General features: G+C 36.8%; 1 protein-coding gene across 17 annotated transcripts in view; it reads left to right on the top strand.

Annotated features, from left to right (window-relative positions):
- Positions 1-20,846, top strand: part of PPFIA2 (PTPRF interacting protein alpha 2) — a 355,163-nt gene that overhangs the window by 293,792 nt on the left and 40,525 nt on the right. For 12 of the 17 annotated variants that reach the window (XR_011139894.1, XM_068936437.1, XM_068936432.1 and 9 more), the window contains 7 exons: positions 3,524-3,615; positions 7,402-7,537; positions 8,007-8,227; positions 11,139-11,376; positions 14,139-14,168; positions 15,147-15,277; positions 15,816-15,997. Coding sequence is in view for 16 of the 17 variants with exons in the window: in XM_068936437.1 (XP_068792538.1) it covers positions 3,524-3,615; positions 7,402-7,537; positions 8,007-8,227; positions 11,139-11,376; positions 14,139-14,168; positions 15,147-15,277; positions 15,816-15,997 (1,030 nt within the window). In the remaining variant the exon portion in view is untranslated. The remainder of the gene's footprint in view (positions 1-3,523; positions 3,616-7,401; positions 7,538-8,006; positions 8,228-11,138; positions 11,377-14,138; positions 14,169-15,146; positions 15,278-15,815; positions 15,998-20,846) is intronic. The other 5 variants (XM_009669530.2, XM_068936447.1, XM_009669535.2 and 2 more) reach the window with 1 other exon arrangement.

The raw sequence follows: 20,846 nt of genomic DNA, 5'->3' as shown, positions 1-20,846 counted from the left end.
GCATATTTAATTCTTCAACTGGCATGAAAAATTTTTTTATTACTATGATTCTTTTAATCACCCAGATGTCTCAGCTAGTCATTGAGGGTTTCTAACAGTTCTGCTAAGCTAGGTTTATGGTTGAAATCTTAGCCTCAGGAAGTCAATACTAAAATTCATACTGATTTTACTGGCTCTAGAATTTTTATTCTGTCAGTTTTAATTCTGAAAAAGTCTTGTTTAACAGAGAGAGACGTACACGTAACTGGTTACACATTCTCAGTGAAGAATATAATTGCGGGATTTGATGCAATTCTTCTTAACAGGTGCAGTGACGTTATGCTAAATATAGCTGAAAATGACCTTTCTTAGTTCATTGCAGATTAACCTCTAATACTGCTTAGTGAATCAGTCAGATTAATTATAAATATTTATTTGAAGTCCAAGTGTCTGGATTTTTTTTTTTCAAGTTATACTTGCCTTGAGGGTAGTGGAATACACAAGTATATCTCCCTTTGGATTTATAGAGGAAGTGTTTTTGTAACGTATTGAATTCATGTAAAAGAAACTATATAGAACGCTGAAAGCATAGCACCATTTGATACTAGGGGAGAATATAATTACGTCCGAAACCAGGTATATTGAGGAGAAACAGGAAAAGAAGCATCTGTGCAAATCAATTGTTATTTTCATCCACGTTCAGAAAATCTTGTAGAAAGGAAGAGAGGTATTCTAGTTAAAGCCCCCAAAAGGAGCTCATGAAATTGTTTGGGTTCCTGGCTGCTGTATATTTTCTTTGTGAAGCCAGATAAGCAGTTTAGAGCTTATTTTAAGGGAATGCAAAGTGCACTAACTCTTCTAGAATAACTTTTCATATAGATATGCATATTGTAAATTCCTTTTCATGGTGTAGTTTATTCAGTTCCTTACTCATTCCTAAGTATGCCACAGTAACTAATCCACTTCCCTGCATAAATGTCATCTTCCCGCCATCCTTTATTCTGTCTATGCAAACTGTGAGAGTGATTTTGATCAAGAAGTTTCTGCAGTGGAGGCAGGGAATAAGAGAATGAGATTTGCAAAATAGAGTTTGTAGGTGTTGTCATGATATTCTGAGTAATAAGGCAGTCCCTTATGCGTTCCTCGCTATTGCAGAATAACTAAAATATTTTATATCCCATTATAGATGTCTGAGAAGGTGGCATTTCATAATATTTATTGTAGTGTTTTTAAATAAATAAAATTTTCCTCCTCTACTACTATAGTTATAAGATGCATCGTCTGTGGCAAAATCGGGGATTATACCTCACCATCAAGTTAGGTGACATACTGGACATTTCTAAAGCTGTAAAAACCGAATGAAAACTTTCTATCATTTTGCTGGCAGAGAACTAAAACCTGAATTGTGGATTCTGATTCTGTGTGTGTAACCACGTTATTTTTCCAAAGTTATTTCCAGTGTAACTTTATGGTTTTAATAGTGTTACAGTGGAAATGAATACAGTGGCTAGTTCTTTTTCAACTTGGTTTCTGTCTTGAGTGTTCCTATCACTCTTGACCCAGATGGACAATCTGATATAAAAAGCTACATTTATATTTGAAAGTATTTTTTGTAAAAATGTTTTTAAGTTTTATTTGTTGTGTTTTATTTACTAGTTCTTGCTTAAGGGTGAGAAGAACAGTTGGATGTGAGATAAATATATTCTCATTAGAACACCTCAGCTAAAGCTCTGTGGGCTTAATGGAGAGGAGTTTTCCTCACAAGGAACCACATCTGTCTGATTCCAGAACTTCTGCATAAAACACTTTGAAGGATTTATTTATTACGCTTTGATGGAGAAACTGATTAAGCAAGATCGGATGAATGAACATAGCACCAGTTTTTAACAATCACTAAATAACTAGCAAATGATATAGTAGAATGACGACCAAATCGCCTCAGTACTTCTGTTCAACTAAGAAATACTGTAATAAGAATTAGTAAACATAATATTAATGCAGATTCCTTTCCTTCTTAACATTTCAGAATCCTAAATGTTTTAAACACTAGAAACAGCCATGTTACTTTTTCATCCCATGGTCTCTCCTAACTGGTTTTATAGTTTATACCTACTTTCTTTTTGTTTTATTAGTAGATGATCATAATTTGTACAATTCTGGAACAGCACTTTTTTTTTCCCACAGTAGTTGATGTCATTGTCTTTTTGTTGGTTGGTTCCTAAAATCCAATTTTTGTGGCAGACTGTTGTTTTTCACTAGCAGCGCCTCATAGTGGAGCTTCAAGTTGTAAGAGTGAGCTGTAAAGATGCAGTTCAACAAGGCACTTAAAATGTGGTTATCTGTAAAGCTAGGTCTATGTTAGTACAAAGGCCCAGTCTCTCTCCTTAGGGCAAATGGCTTGTCACAAGCTCTTCCCTAAATTACGCCTAATATGGAGAGTGCAGTTAGTGCACGAATTAGAGCTAGTGATCGCAGACAAAAACTGTGCGGAGAACTGGGATAACAGTTTAAATAGTACAGGTAGTTATGCACTAGTGGCCAGGCCCTGGCCTGGTTGGTGTGCAGGTACAAACGTAGCCTAAGGGACTACTTCCACAGTTAGGTTTGCCTGCCCTTTGAGGTGAAATTTAAGGTCTACATCTAGATGTCTGTGTCGGAGGTATCCAAATCCCATTCCAGTTGACAGAAATCTAGTCGATACAGTCAGTGCAACATAGGCAATGCGGCTGACACCACTAGCATCAGTCGTAGGGTGTTGCTTGCTGGACTTCATGAATGGTAGCTTTACACCGTTGATGGTTGCAGGATCTTAGATGTCTTGCACACATGTAGGGGCATCTTAATCTCAAACTGAATCCCCCCTTCAGTGTTAGACACACACATATCTGTGGTAAGGAACTGGTCTTTCACTCTGTGGGACAAAGGCGTATACGTAGCATAAATCATATAAAGAATAAACAAAGATGGGTCTTCATCACAGGTTTGATTATGCTTTCCTGAATTGTGACAGCTGAGAGAAAAATCATTCAGGATTTACACTGGATTAGTGTTAGTGGGTTTTAGGAACGTTTGTAACATCTGTTGTCATTCTGCTGTTTTGGGAGGCTGGAGGAGAAGTGGTACAATAGAGTTATTACTCATTCCATTTTCATAATAGCCTAATTGTTATTATAAATGCCTCTTTCATATCATTTCCCTAGTAAACGATGCTTGCTTTGCGTCTTCAACTGAAAACTTGCTTTTAGTTTTTTTTGGTTCTTTTCCTGACAATACTGGCCTAGGACAAAAAAAATATTTCAAGCATATAGCTGTCCTATCATCGTTTTCAGCTAGTGGGAAAAACAGAGCGTGCTATACTATTTGCTCTTGATGCATATGTCCTATTAGCAATAATGAGATGAATGAATTCATTGACTTTTTTACTATATTTAGGTTTATATTCAAGGTATCCTATCTTACTTGTTTAGCTTTATGAGATTATTATCTCATAAAGTAAGTTTATTTTGTATCAAAAGTAAGTATATCTTATTTTTCTCATTTCCAGGAAAGACTTGCAGAAGAAATAGAGAAACTGAGATCTGAACTGGACCAGATGAAGTTGAGGGCTGGTTCCTTAATTGAACCCTCATTGTCAAGGTAATGTTTAAAGACAGGCTTTTCCCAACTTTGAATTGCAAGAGAACATAAGTAGAAATTTCTAGCCTTTACAGCAAGAACATGTTCAGACCACACAAAAATAATCATGTATTTCTTTAAAAATATAGTTATTGCTGCTTTTCACTTTTTCATAGGTATATGGGGCTTTATAGCAGTGAGTATACACTGAAACATCAGGGGAAATCAGGGGAGGTCTTTTAAATTACAGAATGTTTTTGAAAGTATATCAAAATACTTATTTTTTTTCCAGGAGAGCTTAATAATAAAGTTGCAACAGTCATCTTTGAGACTTAGATTGATCAGCATATATATGATTCTGTCAATTGATAGGATTCTATCAATGACAGATTCTATCAAATACGTCTAACAACAATTTTTTTCATTAACTTTTTTCAATTAACTTTTCATAGAGTGTAGAATAAGACCCATAGGTCTTCAGCTAAAGATGAAGGCAGTATTCAGAGAGATCTGACAATAGCGTAGCACGACATTATGTCTGTTTGAGGCAGAAGAGCAATATGGGGTCAATAGTGGGACAGATAGCATAGAAGTAACCACTAGCAGCTGAAAATAGTTTCATGAAAGCAGTGTTACTGGAAAGATAATCCTTCTTGCCGAATGGTATCCTGCAAAATAAAATTGACCCTTCATTCATAATTGTTTGTGCCATGTCTTGTTTTCATAACAAGCAACACTAATATGTTAACTTTTAAAGCCTGCTGGCCAAAGATCATGGCCCAAGATTAAATTCAGAGTACTGTTATCCTACGACATTTACATCCGCTGAATCCTGCAGTTTTTGCTTGCAGCAGATACTGTTTACCTGTTGTTTCTCAGGCGTCTTGCTCAGTACTTGGGCATGACTTTTGCCCAGGTCTTTTATTATCTTTGGGAAAATATTTTTCTACATATGGAGAGCCATGAATCAATGAAATTCACAGTGAAATGTTTGTAACTGTTACAATTTTTTTGCTCCTTTGGGAGTGTAAGCATGTACACAGACGCACACGACACTCATCTTTGATGCTAACAGTCTGTGTCCTGGCAAAGCTATCAGAGATGTATCTGGAGCAGCCGCTCTTGGTGAACAGCAACCTTTCTTGCTGGGTAGATGAGTGTCATTAGGACATCCTCTGTAAATAATCTATTTAGCTCTTGTCAAAGGGCTGTTTGAACTTGGCATGTCTTGGGAATTCAGCAGTTCCTGTAAAACAGTACACTTTCCCATCCGTGACTTCACACGTGCAAAGTAACCAGCAGTAGTATGAGCTCTTGTTTCTGATATGTTTCCCCTTCTCAGGAGTAGGGAGGTCTCAGTGTTAAATATTTATTGTTCTCAGTCCATATTCGGTTCCATATTTACAGAAGTCTGCTCTTTCAGCAGAAGACTAATGAAGCTGGTCAGCAGATAAACGTCTACTGCCAGAAACTGGAACCCGGACTGTATCTTATTCCCTGCCAACTTGCTATAGAAGTACTAAATATTGTTAATTATCAAAGCAAAGTGCTATTATAGCAAGTACCGTACAAACACTGAAGATAAAAGATAGTCATTGCCCTAAAGACTTTACAAAGTAAGAGAGGAGAAACAGGCAGAAAAATAAAAAACAAAAGAATTATCGTCCTGCAATGGACGATGGATGGAGGTTTGAGGATGTTTGTAGGCCAGCTGTTGTCAAATTTTCTTATTAGTATAATGATAAAAGGTGAGTTTTAGATAATTTTATAAGGTAAAATCATAATTTTTCTGATATTTTGGAAGCACTTATCAGGCATGATGAGAAGCCTAAGAGAAAGTATACTGATGGTTGTTTGAAAATTAATGCAGAGGCAATAGAGAGTAGCATAATCACCAAAACAGTGATGAGAGCCAAAAAGCCTCAGGCAACTGATAGAGAGTGGATCAGTCATGAAAGTCTGCTGAATCACAGAGATTTTCAGGAGCTTCTGGAAACAAACATACAGAAGACCGTAAGTCCTTATGGTACACATAAAGTTAACTTTGAAAAATTGTCCTACAGTTAGTATGCAGTGACTTCTTTTTCATTTTTAAGTTTATCAGAAGACCATGAAGCTTTAGAACAAGCATATATGCAAACTATAGAAAACGTCAATACATTTGGAAAAGGGAGCATTAAGCAAACCATTAATAAGTTTTTCATGCACTATGATTAAGACAAAGATCACCGATCACTTCAAAGATGAAGTTAGTTGACATAAAGCTAAGCTCAACGTTATTTTAACTTTATTGAAATAACAATGTTTTATATTAGAAGACTATCCACACAGATTTCAAGTTTGCTTCTCTGAGCTGCCATTTACCATGATGATTTATAAATAGAAAATTTTATTTATTTTATGACAAACACTATGAGCTCAGACATATTTTCCACCTAAAATCTGAGTTCTGAAACATTATCCAATATTGTTATATCACATTTTTGCCTATCCAGGAATTCTGATATCTATTTTTATGGTATTTATTTTTTGTAAATGATATTATATTAACACTTAAAATCCTTCTGTTATTATTTTAGATTTGTCACAGTACTTGTAATACTACATAGCAATTAAGTTTCTCCATACCATTCTGTCAAGGTGCCTTTATTCTGCTATAAAGTGCCCCATTTCGGTTAGCAGAGGGATCAGTCTTTGGTCTTTCTGAAGAGATATCTAATCATGTTGGTTGTTGCTTGTTCTGGTGAGAGCAGCTTCCAATTGCAAAACATAGTCCTCCGCACGCTTGTGCGGTTGCGCAGAGCCCCCACAGCAGCTAGAGGCTTTCATGTTTATGAATATCTTTTCACATTTCACATTTATCAGTAAACAGACATCACAGCTGTATTCTTTTATCTTTCACTTTCATTTTATAAAAGTGATGTTTGAAATTTTAGATCAATGCCTCAGTCTCCCAAGTACCAGGATGCCTAAATTCAAATTAAATTATTCTCAAGGAAAAGTGAATCTATATGTTTAGAAACAAAGATATATAACTGGAGCCCGGGGAAATAGTCATGCTTAGTCTGCAGTTTGTGCAGAATTCAGTGTAAATATATGTGGTTTTCTGAAAGATCAGACGTTCCCTCACTTAGCTTTTATTTCTAAGGCCAGAGCCATGGTTTTCTTGGGCTGCATTCTCTTCAAAGTGTGAGAAGTGTTTAAGAGCAAAAGTTCCATTTTTTTCTGAGTTTTCTGATTTGTTTCTGAAACTGATTATTAACATTGCTCTGAACCTTGTAAGGTGTCTGTAGCTGATTGTAAGAGTTTTTTCCCCTGAGTTTTAAAAAATATTAAAGTGCTGCTTTAAACTCTCATTTTATGCTCTTTTAGATACTGAAATGTCAAGTAGAAAGATTTTGTTCTCCTATGCCTGTTAAGAGTAACACAGAGTTTAAAATTTCCCTGATTACTAATAGCACGGTTCTAGTTAGCTGGAATGGCGAGAAGGGGACTGCTATCTCAGGGAGTGCTGATGCAGGGGCACACTCATCTGTCTATAGAGCATTGAGTGCTCTTCCTTGTCCTCTTTGAAAGCCATGAGCATGTTTTAGGAGTCACTATAAACTATAATTTTCTCATAATATGATTTCAAGCTTTTTCTTTTAAAACTTTTTGTTTCAGTGTAGTGTTTTGTCATTCCTTCGGTGACGCATAATAGCTTGCTTAAAAAAAATAAAATAAAATCTGTCTTCCTAGACTTAAGGTCAGCGGATTATTGTTGTTATTACTATACTCTCTCAATCTACTGCTTTGGATCTTTTTTAGGCCTCACCTTGACACATCAGCAGAGCTGAGGTATTCTGTGGGCTCGCTGGTTGATAGCCAGTCTGACTATCGGTCAACTAAAGTGATAAGGAGACCTAGAAGAGGCCGGATGGGAGTACGCAGAGATGAGCCAAAGGTTAATGACCAATTTCATTTCAAATATTCTTTGATAAGAGAATGCATTTCAGACTGTTTAACTTTCAGTTTGTGTATTTCAGGGAAAAAGCTTGTTAAATAGATACAGCAAGGTTTGTTTTGTTTTGTTTTCCCTATACAGGCTCAGATAAGAGTATCGTACTAAAACGAAGGCAGAGAAATTTAAGTTCAGATATCAAAGTTGAAACATACTTTCTTATCTGTCTTTTTTGGGCACCATTGCAAATTTCCCTCTTGGTTAATTTTACACAACGTTAGATATTATGTGAAATACTTTACACCATCTGCAATGCCAAAAAAATGCCTCTTTGCAGTAATGTTACAAGTGTTAATGGAGAATGAATAAGGACTCTTAAATGTTAGTTGTTCTCTTTTGCCATTTTATAGAAATCCAACTTTGAAATTGTTTTCCATGGACTAAGCCGTATAAATTTCCTAACTCCTACTAGGTAAAATCACTTGGAGATCACGAGTGGAACAGGACTCAGCAGATAGGCGTTTTGAGCAGCCATCCCTTTGAAAGCGACACCGAAATGTCTGACATTGATGATGACGACAGAGAAACACTTTTCAGTTCCATGGACCTGCTGTCACCGAGTGGCCATTCGGATGCCCAGACTCTGGCCATGATGCTTCAGGAGCAGCTAGATGCTATCAATAAAGAAATTAGGTATGTAACTTGAACCAGCTGGTGTGTGCTTCTTGATTAGAGCTTTAACTTCCCCTTAATGCATGAGTTCCGGTGCCGTAGATTACAATCAGAAAACCACTCGTACATTCAAAAAACTGGTAACGTGTCTGTTTTTTGAATATTTATTGTTTGAAGAAATGTTGGCCAGTTAAAGGGAAGTATGTTAGCGAAAACTAACACAGGGAAGATTTGATTGATCTCTTATTTGTAGTCATCTTTTCAAGATCTTTTTCTATATTCTGCATGGTTCCACTTTCTCACTAATGACCGCCTGTCTGAAAAATTTCAGTGCTGTTCATGCTTTCTTCTGGTAATTATTTCTATATTATATCTCACATGAGCCACTTTTTCTAAGACATATATGGAACCAGAGAGTGTATGAGTTTGTTTTTTTTTAATTATTATTTTCATGCTCCCCGTTGGGTTATAGCGCTTGGAAATAGGTGGTGAAATGAATTTATTTTGCTAATATCTATGTAGATTTAATGGAGTGATCGCAAATCCAGTGATACTATGTTAATTAAAGGATTTTTCTAAGTGAAACCATACTTTATGCTTAAAACATTCTTACATGTTTTTCAGGAAAGGTAACTAAAAAAAGTTAGTATATCAAAAACATCATTTCACTAGCTTCTGCTTCTCAAGAAGGAGATGAAAGAGATGTTATTAAATGCATTAGTCGCCTGAGTAACTTTCTGGTGATTACTGTCGTTAGAAAGAGCGTAGTAAGAAATATCATCCAAACTAGATTACCTTTTACTCTCACCTTACTTTCTCACTCTTTCTTTAAGCAAAGTATCTTTAAGGAAAAACACAATTGTAATGAATTCAGCTTGTATAACTTCTGTTCCAGCAAGGAGGGTTTTTGTTATATATCTACAATTTTGCATTTTCACTACTATCAGAATTTCTTCATTTGATTCACATAGGATTTTACTGCTCTTTTCTAATATCTCTTATTACAGCTGTCGAGACAAAAAGTCAAAGGGAAATTTTGTTGTTGGGAGGGAAAAATCTCCTTAAAATGCTATATTTCCAGTGTACGCAAAGAGAACTTTATCCATATTTTTCTGTTATAATGAGAAAGTCAGCACTGTGACCAATTCAAGAAGCTGTAGATTCAGCAGATATATTTGTCCTGTTTGACAGTTTTACAAGTAATTATGTAAAACAGTTAAATGTTTTGTCAAGGAATTGTACCTGCAGGTAATACAGTGGAATACTATTTGTGCCATACCAAGTCAGATCATTCTTTTACGGACCATAGGGTTGTGATTTAGGTAGTAGGTATTGTTTCATGTCATAAAGAAGGAGGCAGGAAAAGGGGACACCATTTATGGTTTATTTTCCCTTGAGGCCAAGTAAGAGAAGTTTTTTATTTCCCCTACTGATTGGCTTATACTGAAGTATGCATTTTTATTACCATCACTCTTAAAGATTCAGGCAAACTAATTTTATGTTCTTTTTTTTTTTTTTAATATGTGTTTCAGGAAAAGTGGTTCAACAAGGATGTCTTCACAGACGTTATTGCATTTCATATTTTCTTGATTTTTTTTTTTTCTGGTGAACACTATTTTTAACTATTTATTAAATGATTTGAAATATCAAAAGAGTTTAAAAATATATTTTCCCCTAGATCTGCTTTATTATAGAAGATGATGCAGAATTTAGATTACTAAAGTGAAAAAAGATTGCTAGAATTCCCTGTCAAATTATGGTTTGCCTTAGAGTTCCTACTACAGTTCATTTTGGAAAGAACTGTAGACATTTTGTAAAAATTTTGTAATGGCTTTTAGGGAAGAAGACACATCACAGCACGGGAATTTGCAGGTTTCCATTTTCAACATATTATGGCTTCATTTATTATACTTTCCTTGTTTCACTTAGAAAGCCTGGCTTACAATTTCAGTCTCCCCTGGGTTCAAATTCCCATTTTACTTTGATCCCTCATATTCTTTCCTCCTATTTCCAAAAAAGACTACTCCTAGCACAGGTTTACGGGTAAAGGACATATAATGATAAATAGGTAGTACGTTTATATAAGTACAATCACAGTTAAAAAAACAAAACTAAGGGGCCCAGTGGAAGCATCCAATTGAGGCTGTATGTGTGTAAAAAAAAAAAAAAAAAAAAAAATTACATTTGTTTCCAGCAAGAGAGCTGTTTTAATGAAATTCACTTAAAAACTTTATGATTTAAAAACAACGGTAATTTTTGTCAACAGCTTTTGGGGATGAAACAGACCAGTTGATTTGCATGTTCCTTTGTTTTATTAATATGAATTATCTTAGCAATTCCCTTCTTAAAGGTCCATTTTCATTTGGGTTTAAATTTGTGTTCATGTTTTGGCAACAAAAGATCAGATGAAGCCAACTTAAGACTGGAATTAGTTTCCTATTATAAATCAGATTGTTAAATCCTCCTCCCCATCCTTTCCTCTTCACAAAGAAACCAATCTTGCTGAAATGTCATATGTCCAGTCTTGTTGTTGGGGAAATTCTTTGAACAGCTTTTGAGGACAAAGGAACTACAGAAAAGAATTTAATAGAGCTGATGATTTAAAATATCTTTTTCAATATTATTTGAGGGTTGATCTACAAAACTTACATTTTCTTTCTTTTTTCTTTGGATGTTATTTGAAATATCGTTCCATTTTGTTTTGGGGTTATGCAGAAACAAAAGAAGAAATTACGATGAGAAATAAAAGCTAGAGTCAGTGATGTGCATATAAACCCTCTGTATAAACATATATTGTGCGTATCAATGTGAGTTTATGCATATATGTGAAAGAGCAAAAAACATCAAGACAATTTGCTTTCAGCATCTGGGAATACTTTTAGATAATTGATGTTGGCCTAAATAAAACCACATTCTTTTTTTATTTTACAAGGTTAATCCAAGAAGAAAAAGAGTCAACAGAACTGCGTGCTGAAGAAATAGAGAACAGAGTGGCCAGTGTGAGTCTGGAAGGCTTAAACCTAGCCAGAGTCCACCAAGGAACATCCATCACTGGCTCAGTGACGGCATCGTCACTTGCAAGTTCATCTCCTCCCAGTGGACACTCGACTCCTAAACTCACTCCTCGCAGTCCAGCCAGGGAGATGGACAGAATGGGGGTTATGACACTGGTAAGAAATTCTGTGAGGCCAACTTTGGGTGTGATATTTCTAGTATGAGGTACTTCTTCTTTTCACTGTGTGAACTGCTTGCCTTTCTACTTATTTTTCCACCTCTTCGTTATAGATGGTAAATTCCACAGAATATATACATGTTTGAAGACTTTTCTTTTGTATTGTTTTGGTTTTGAGCATTGCTTGATCTACCAGGGCCTTTTTGATCTGAGGATCAAGGCCCTTCAGTACACGGATAATGGAATTAAAAAGAATTAGAATTAGTTGTTGGACTTACTGTAATCAATTCATATGTGAAAATTGTTTACAAGTGAGGAGCTCTGAAGTAGAATGCAGTTATTACATAGTAGACTGTGGGACTATTAGCCTTAGTGAGTTTAAATCTCCAGGAAATATCTACCACATATTACTTTAAAAAACTTTTACTACTTTCTATATCTGATAATTGGTTTATTTTTTCTCTTTTATACTTGCAGCACCTTGTGTATATATATTCTTCATGATAGTATATTGAGGTCTTGAAATAGGTGCTGGTTTTCCAATAATTCATTTAACTTGTGCATCTCAACATTATGAGCAGTACACACAAATACCAAGTCACCAAATCATGATGCAGAACAATTCTAACATTACTGCATCTTTGAAGACGGATTCTGAAACAAGTCTGTTTTGGAAAGCGGTTTTCAAAATTTAAATTTTGGTCATAGAAAAAGCATAACAGTACAACAGTCAAGTAAGCAAAGGTGGCATATGTCAGTGTTTTCAAGATGTCCAGCTCCAATATTGTTAAGAGTACAGATGCAGGGTGCGGTGTTAGTGTGGGCTACAAACCACAGTTTAGAGCCTGAGCAAATTCATCCCTTTAAGCCCTGGGAGAGAATCAAAGCAGCCAGCTCTGCTGAGCTCTGATACACAGTGATGTTGATATGAACATCTTTAGCCCCATTTTTATTTACTGTTTTTCTGATAAAATTTGATCTGAACGTGATCAGTGACCTCCTCTGGTCTGTTCCTGGGATGCGGCAGCACTGAGTCTCAGTAGAGACGAATGTCCCTTGGTGGAGACTCTCAGCAGATGGGAAATGAGCTTCTATCTCAGTCCAGAAGCAGAAATTAACTCTCCTCACCAAAAACATTGCTAAAAACAGCTGAGAGTGGAGCCCAGCTGTTCGTTCTCCAGTTGGCTGCTGCTCAACTGTGAATAAGGACATTTGTCTACTATCATGTACCTGATGCAGGAACCAGCTGAGGACTCCTTCCCAACCCTGTTCCTGGGAACTGGCAGCTACCTATACCCATCCCAGTTTAGGATGGTGTTTGCTGCCTTCCTGGGGAGTAAAGACAGAAGTCTCCAACCACAGGGCTGGTGGTTGTTCCTTCCCTGATGGCTGTGGCTCTCCCCTGCCAAGCAGCAGACCTGAAACCCTTTGCGGCACAGAACGTTGTGAAGAAGGTGGGCGCGTAGGCTGCCACGGGCGCCACATGCTTAACCAAGGCAGTGCCTCACCAGATACGCAGTCTGACTCCATTTCACCAGCCATTAAAACTAAGTGATTCAGCGGCTGCTATATGGCAACGGGTAACCAACCTTCCAGCAGAGACTGGTGCCACCTGGTTGCCTTGATATGGACACAGTAGCTTCGGGTCAATAGGTTCATCAGATTCAAATACAAAATGACAGTATAGCCTCTGTACGTTATGTTGCCATGGCTTCATTGGTATCAGGCTCTAGCTGTATTAAAGCTCAGATGGGTATGTCTGTATAAATTGCAATCAAATGCTTGACATATCACAAGCCGTAGAAGCAGTGCCTGACTGCAGGCTCAACAGAACAGCCACAGCTCCACTCACCCTCGCTAGGAAACACATGGATCTTTTCAGGATGCTTCTGCCCCTGCATTGTTTCAGCAGAGTTGAATGTTGACTGTTTCGTGGCCAGGGATGAACACAACAGGCTATCAGAGGTCCTCTGAGTGGAAACACTGAGCTGAGAGGAGCTCTGTAGAGATCTACTCTCTAGAGCCCAAAATTGCCACATGATCCTGTAGAGGATCAGCTGGAGAACTGCAAAGAGTTTCCACAACCTGGGTCTGTGCAGTAAATAAATTCTGTGGAGTTTGCTCAGGTCTATTTGAATGAATGAGACATCTGCCAAAAATAAAAATGGGAAGAGGATTGAACAAGGTACATTCTAGCAGCCTTCTACTGTGAGATTGTACTGTGCAGTACAGAAGATAGGTATATTTGTATTCATTGATTGAAAATACCAGGCACATTAGGAATGAGGGTGGCAGGAGAGAAATACCCCCTTTTCAGGCATGGAGTTTGTTGATGGCCTTTTGCATTTATACTTGGTGAAATACTGATAAGTTTGTAATATTAGACAAAACTGCAAAAAAAAAAACAAAAAACAACTTGGGGGCAGTAGTGAGAAGGTTTATACGAAGACTCCAAAAATAAAAAGGGATACCATACGTTTGAAATGTCCTATTCTTTGCTGAATGTATGAAAATAGAGCGGATTACAACTTTAGAAGCAGTAATTGCTTTCAGAGAATGGAATATTTGTCGGGGCTCATCTCATGTTGTGACACAAAGTTTATATTCAATATACAGCATGGATAGTATTAAATGAATGAAAACTCCATTTCCTCCTTCTGTATGTAAGAAGAAGAACATGAGGCATTTTGCTGTCTCTACTCAAAAAAGATTTACTAATCATTCTTCTTCTGTTGTTGCTGCTTTTGTTACCAATCTAAGCCAAGTGACCTAAGGAAACATCGGAGAAAGGTATGATACTGTTTGTTTGTTTAAGTTTAAGAGAGCCTGTTTGCTAAAATCCTTCGCGTCAGTACTCTGAACTTCTTTTGTTCTGTTCAGATAATTGGATTTCTTGCCACCCATTGCATCCCCTGTATTCCTTTTTATATGACCCTTGAACATGATCATTTTAATCTTACCTGAAAAGGCTTGCAAGGGTCTCAGCTAATCCAAGAATCAAGGTTCTCCAGTGATATTGTTGAGTATTAGCCTCTCCAGCACAAACTGAAAGGAATATAGTTAAAAACAAAGTATGGGCACATAAGAATGACTTAAAGTATATTTAGGCCATTCTTATTGCTGGAGGAAGCAGACAGATTTTGCAATCTTGTGATGCAATTTACAGAACTGGCATTGAATATGGAATTTATTTTTACATGAGAGGAGACGGTATTTAAGATAAATCATTATATTCTGTGACAAAGCTCCTTTTTTGTTAATGGTTATTTTCAAGCACTCTGATCATTCTATTAACAAGCTATGCAAAGAGTGGTCTTGTTTATGTCTGTATTTCCCTTCTATTTCCCTGCATTTCCCTTCTATTTCCCTGCATTTCCCTTCTATTTCCCTGCATTTCCCTTCTATTTCCCTGTATATCCCCTAGGAAACTTTGTTTACATGAATAATCCTGTTTAATGCAGTAAGCCTGCTCATGCATGAAGTTATTCTCCTGTGTAGACCTTTACTGAATCAACCTGTTTTGCATAAAAGGAAGGATTTTCTTTTTCAAGTGCAATTTCTTTTTTTAAATATGTACTTTAAGCTGCCATACTTAGGCAATTTTGCTCTTTCCCAATAGTCTCTTTTAAAAATAAGAACCCTTATAATTTGCTCAGAAAGTTGCACTTGAATCCACAACGTGTCTCGATTCACTTGGCAAATTCTTGAAACATGTCGAGACTTTCTTGCAGAGCTCATAGGCTTTCAATGATGTATCTTTCCCCCAAGATTGCAGTAGTCGAAGAAGATGGGCGTGAGGATAAAGCCACAATCAAATGTGAAACTTCTCCACCACCAACACCTAGAGCTATCAGAATGACTCATACTCTTCCTTCTTCGTACCACAACGATGCCAGAAGGTAAGGTGTTTGTAGCATGAATCAGTACTTCACAGTTTTAGCACGTTATTCTTTTCAAATCATCCTGTTGTTTAGCAACCCCAAAATACCATAATTCCTTCATGTTTCTTTTGGCAATTGTTTTTCCCAAAGGTAAACCTTTACCTTTGTCTCTTGCATGACCCTGAGAACATTTGTTGGTGCTAAAACACATGCCAGATATTTTTGTTTTGATCACTACTGGAAGCAGTGATCCTGCAAATCCTAGAAAAATAATAAACATCACATTCATTCCTGTATTTTTCATCAATTGTCTTTTAGCAAATTAAAATATTTCTTTATTTCCAGCCCTTTTTAATAAGATTGTGTCAGCCTGATGAAGAAAATGTGATTTCATATTGCTCTTCATATTGCTGAATCATTTAAAGAAAAGATTTGATTAATTTTTCTAGTGATGGGGAGTTATGATGGGGAGTTACCTAGTTACGATTTATTCTTTTCTGAGCAGCTGTAATTTATAATGTGCTATGTATTCTACTTTTTTATTATCACTTTATAGTAGTTTGCCTGCTTCATTGGAGCCAGAAAGCATTGGTCTTGGCAGTGTCAATAGCAGCCAGGACTCCCTGCACAAAGCTCCCAAGAAGAAAGGAATCAAGTCTTCAATAGGACGTTTGTTCGGTAAAAAAGAGAAGGCTCGACTTGGACAGCTCAGTAAGGAATTAGTGGTACCAAGCCAAGGTCACCATTTCACAATCGTTTTTTCATTTTTAATTCATTTTTTAATTCATTTTTAATTTTGCTTCTTTTTGGTTTTCCAAACGCTTATTTCTTCTTTATGCTGGCAGAACTTCCCCATTAAATTTCACTGTTATCGGTAATTATGTTTGTCAGGAGTTTGATACGACAAATGAAAGGAGACTTCTGACACAAATTACTAGAATCATCCACTTCAGTGAGTCTACTGCTTCAGTGCTGTCTTGCATTAAGATAAAAATGCTAACAGTGTGCTCTCAAATAATCAAAATACAAAAAGGGCTGAGAGAGGGGTAAGTAATAAGCCAGAATAACGGGCATAACCATGTGATATAGAAGGCCCTTGCAAGTAAGTGCAGTAGCCGTTCAGGTTTCAGTGTGTTATTAGACATCTGCTAGCACCTCTCAGTGCTGTCATCTCTTGCATACTCTTGAAATTAGCTCTGCTGCCCACAGCAATGCCTTATTTTCTTCCACTCGTTCTGTCCTTTTCCCTAGCCAAGACCTTAGTCTAATTCATTCTTGGCAAAAATTTTCTTCTGTGATGTTCCATAGGGTACGCCTATACCACACTCAAAGAACAGTCATAGTATAGCTTTATTTAAGTACCTTAGGTAGCAAAAGCCATGGCAGATGAAGTGACAGTCTTCAGCACAGGCTCGTAGTCTGTGTACCTAGACAAGCAGCTACATTTTGAGCTGCAGTCCATGTTCGTAGCTAGATTATTTAGCTAGATTAAGATTAGCATACCTACACACGCTGACACAAGTCTCAGTTACACCTTTGATTAAGTACAGCTATATCTCCTGGTGGCAAGTTTCCAGAAGAGAAATGCATAAAAGATTAAGAGCAGAAACTTTAGTCCAAGCTCTTCTATTCACACATTATTGGGAGGGTGCATTATTTAGAAAAATATAACATCTATAGAGCAAGGAGAACCAAACAAAATTAGTGTTGACTTGATAATGTAGCTTCTTGGTGCCTTTGTTTCCCTGTCATTAAAATGAGAATAGTAGCTCTTTCCTGTTCATGACAATGTCATATAGTACAAATTTGTTAAGCACTAAATTTTTAGTGTAGTCACTAAGGTGGCCACATAACATCTGTGAACGATTTTTAAAAGTTTACAGTAATTGTAAGCATTTAAGCTGATATGTAAACCAAAAATGAAAAACCTAAATTCATATTAAAATTTATCCTTATCACAACTAACACACCCATTGCTAAAATTCTACAGCATAAAATAGGGTGATATTAGGGTCTTAGTACCAGAGTAAAACCAGATAAATAAGCATTCTCCATTCACACCGCAACCTTTCTCCCCTTTGCCAGTAAGAACCTTAGGTTCTCCAAAAAAAAAATCTAAATTTAATTTAAATTCTTTTTGTTTCTCACTATGGGGAGAATAAAACTGATTTATTCAGTCATCCTCGTGGTTTAATATATTTCAGAATCTATTAAATGGGTCTCTCAAATAAACCTGCATGTTGCCATTTTGAGAGCAAATTAAGAATCTTATAACTTTAGACTGGGTTATTAATTCACATTTACATTTCATAAACCAGTTTTATTGGTACTAATGGATTATGCATAATAATCTATGAATTCACAGGAACTCAGGAACATAAAGGGCAAAGATGTAATAAGTGCATTGGTCTTCTCTGCAGTTCATTGCGGTGTGGAACAAAAATAAAATAACTCCTGTAAAGATTGTCTCAGGAGCAATGTCATCTGACAATAGATTAATTTTTAATAATACCTAACATGATTAATAAGACATATATATATAATTGGATAAATCCCATTTGATAATTCCCCATACTAACTCATGAAATTGCAAGCAGATATTAGTGAAGATTTGCAATTAAATGAAATTTTTGTGGCATCTATCCTTTGGCTCAATAGCAAAGATATCAGTGTAATATACATTTTATTTAGGCAAGCTAGGTTTACAAACGTACACAAAAATTAACAGTGATTAAAAGTAGGAGCAAATTATTTTGAGAAATTAAGGGAAGTTGTTGAGGAGCTGAATTATAGAGTGTTTTTTCCTCCTCCTAATTTTTAAGATACCAAGAAGATATATATTTATACAGAGAGAGAGAGAGAGAGAGAGGCAATGTCCATTCAGAGGCAGTACTTTAAAGAGAATATAAAATAAAAAAAATAGCAGCAGTGTTAGTGTTCTAATTAGCTCCATGAGAAGTATAATATCTGCAGGATATATAATTAATATTTATTCGATTTGTTCTATTTATAGTAAGGTACTATATCATAGAGCTCTAGACAGCAAGTCCTATCATCACTGTCCTGTATATTACTAAAGATGAATTTTAGGATGTTTTTATAACCTAAATTTATATTACAAAATCATTAAAAGAATCTCATTTAACTCCTTACTTAAATAGAACTTATTCTAATTTGATATACATACATACTTTAACTTCTCACAGTTATATTTTTGTATATGGAAAATACCTTTTCTTCAGTAAAATATCAAGTCCTAAAGAGGCAATTTGGAGCCTCAGAAACTACATTAATTTGTTTTATTATTATGTACATATTTGTACATGCGCACGATTATTTTCAAAAGAGCGCTTTAAAAGTTCATCTCAATGCAGAGGGTACTCGGGATCCCAGTGGTGCTATACATTATAAGTACGCGTAATATTTCTGAAAATAATACTGTAATATCTCTAAAATCACATATAACATATCATCTTACTTAAGAAACAATATTGCAACATCCAAAACTTTATCGCTAACTTCAGTGGAGCCAGGGTATAACCCAAAAGATTTTCTTGCTCCACGCTACCTGTAAAACTTTGCAATTATTCATTCTCCACTGCTAAAGTGGAGCTAAAGTCAACTTGCTGAAGTTTCATTATTTTATATTTTGCTGTTTCTGTCATCTCTGCTCAGTCATTTGTCATCATTATTCAAAGGCAAATACATGCCTCAGTTATTTATTTAGACTCAAGATTCAACATTTCCAGATTCTTCAAGAGTTCTTTTGATTTTTGGGCAAGGGGGAAGGAATGTTACAGAGAGTAGCGGTGTCTTTTTTTCATGATGTTTAAGTTGTTTGATTTTGCACTTGCCCAGTCATCTCTCACTTGGGGAATATCACACAAGACGTTTATGTATTCCCCCTGTGTTATGTTTTAAATATTCTAGTCTGTAAAACAAACAGTATGTTACAGGCATTTTTAGCCCAGCACAGGCAAGTCGATCTGTATTGGTGTTAAGTGAAGGTCAGCTTGTTAGGAAACACCTATTACAACCATCTGCGTGTCTAAGGTACTGACGGGCGTAATCACCGTGTTCAATACAAGGTACCCTCGGTTACTGAAATGACCCAGATGTGTTTGTTTTGTGGGAAAGTCCGTTAGGCCAAAATTACCTTCTGATCTGCGAAAATCTGTCATTACACTGCACTCATACCACCTGTATTGGAAATAACCGTGAGCTGCTCTCTCACAAAGGTCTAAGTAATATGTTGATGCAGCAGTTTACTAAGTTAAAAAGCTGCTCCAGGGTCAGTCAAAAAACATTTGATGTCATAAGCTTATAAAACTTTTAAAAGTAAATGAAATAAAGCAAATTATACAGTTGCTTTTTGTGCATTTGTAATTGGAGGCATCATTCTCATCATGATACTTGGAGATGTAATGTCCTCTTTATTAGAGAAAAATTTTGCCTAGACAGCAGTAGTGGCAGAACTACGCATACGTTGAAGGGACAGCTTTAAAACAGTCTTTTTTTTCATTTAATGGCATAAAAATGATACATCAGTGGGTTTTTCCTCTAACTTGACTGAGGTGCAGGTAAATGTGATTAATAAGAGTCGGGGATGGTATTTCAATATGTGATAAAATTTATGCATTATGTTATCTTTAAAACTGAGGAATCGGAATAGAAAGCTTGTAGAGTGCTGTGCGAGATCGTGCGGCTCTCTGCTGTACGATTGTTTCCTATCCATTAGCTGAGAAATAAAAAGTTGCCGCTTGGCAGATGGAGCCAGGCCCCGGCGTTCGCAGTAGCTGTCATCTTTCTTCTTGCGCCAGTTAGGCACCTCCTGAAGGGCAGCACAAATGGGGAGCAGCCCCCGAGGCAGTGCCGCAGCCCCTCCGCCCGCGCACGTGAGCGCTGGCTAGGGCCACAGCCGGGACACTGCCCGCCTACCTCAGCGGCATGAGCAGGGCGCTTCCTCCTTGAATCCAGGCAACTATGAAAAGAAAAGCGAAGAAAAAATGCACACAAAATAAAGACTGTGCCCCTGCTCCCCCAAAACGATACCTTTCCACTGCAGCACCAGGAAAGTCACAGTAACCAGCATACCGTTGATCAGAATGGATCATACGAAGCTAGTCTTGTCCTTAGTTTATGATAGGCATTTATTTTAGTCCAGGTGTCCTTGCATATTGCAGGCTTCCCTCGTGATGCCAGGCAAATCGCTTGGCCCAGATACTCCAGCCCCCAATAACTTTGACAGGAGTTAGGGACCTGGAGGACCTGGGAGGCGCTTTTTTTTTTTTGCTTTTTTTTTGCTTTCCCCCCCCCCCCCCCCCAACAGGTTCATGGTGTCATCTCTGACTTGGGAGTTTGCAGGGATAATGACATCAAAGACCGTATAGCCTGTCTATGAGAGCAAAATAAAGACTTTCGTATTATGGCATTAAGTGATACTGTATTATATCAATAGTAACCCGAGAGTTCTTGGGAAGGCACTTTCATCTGTACGTTTCCCAACTAAGATTAAAAAATGGGCGTGCTAGGGTAGAGCATTGCTTGCTAGGACTGCAAGCCTGAGCCTAGGAGGCAGAGGATAAGC

Source organism: Struthio camelus, chromosome 1 (genome assembly GCF_040807025.1).
Source record: "Struthio camelus isolate bStrCam1 chromosome 1, bStrCam1.hap1, whole genome shotgun sequence".
Lineage (NCBI taxonomy): Eukaryota > Metazoa > Chordata > Aves > Struthioniformes > Struthionidae > Struthio > Struthio camelus.
Note: the sequence above shows the minus strand (reverse complement) of the source record. Positions and strands in the feature narration are given on the sequence as shown.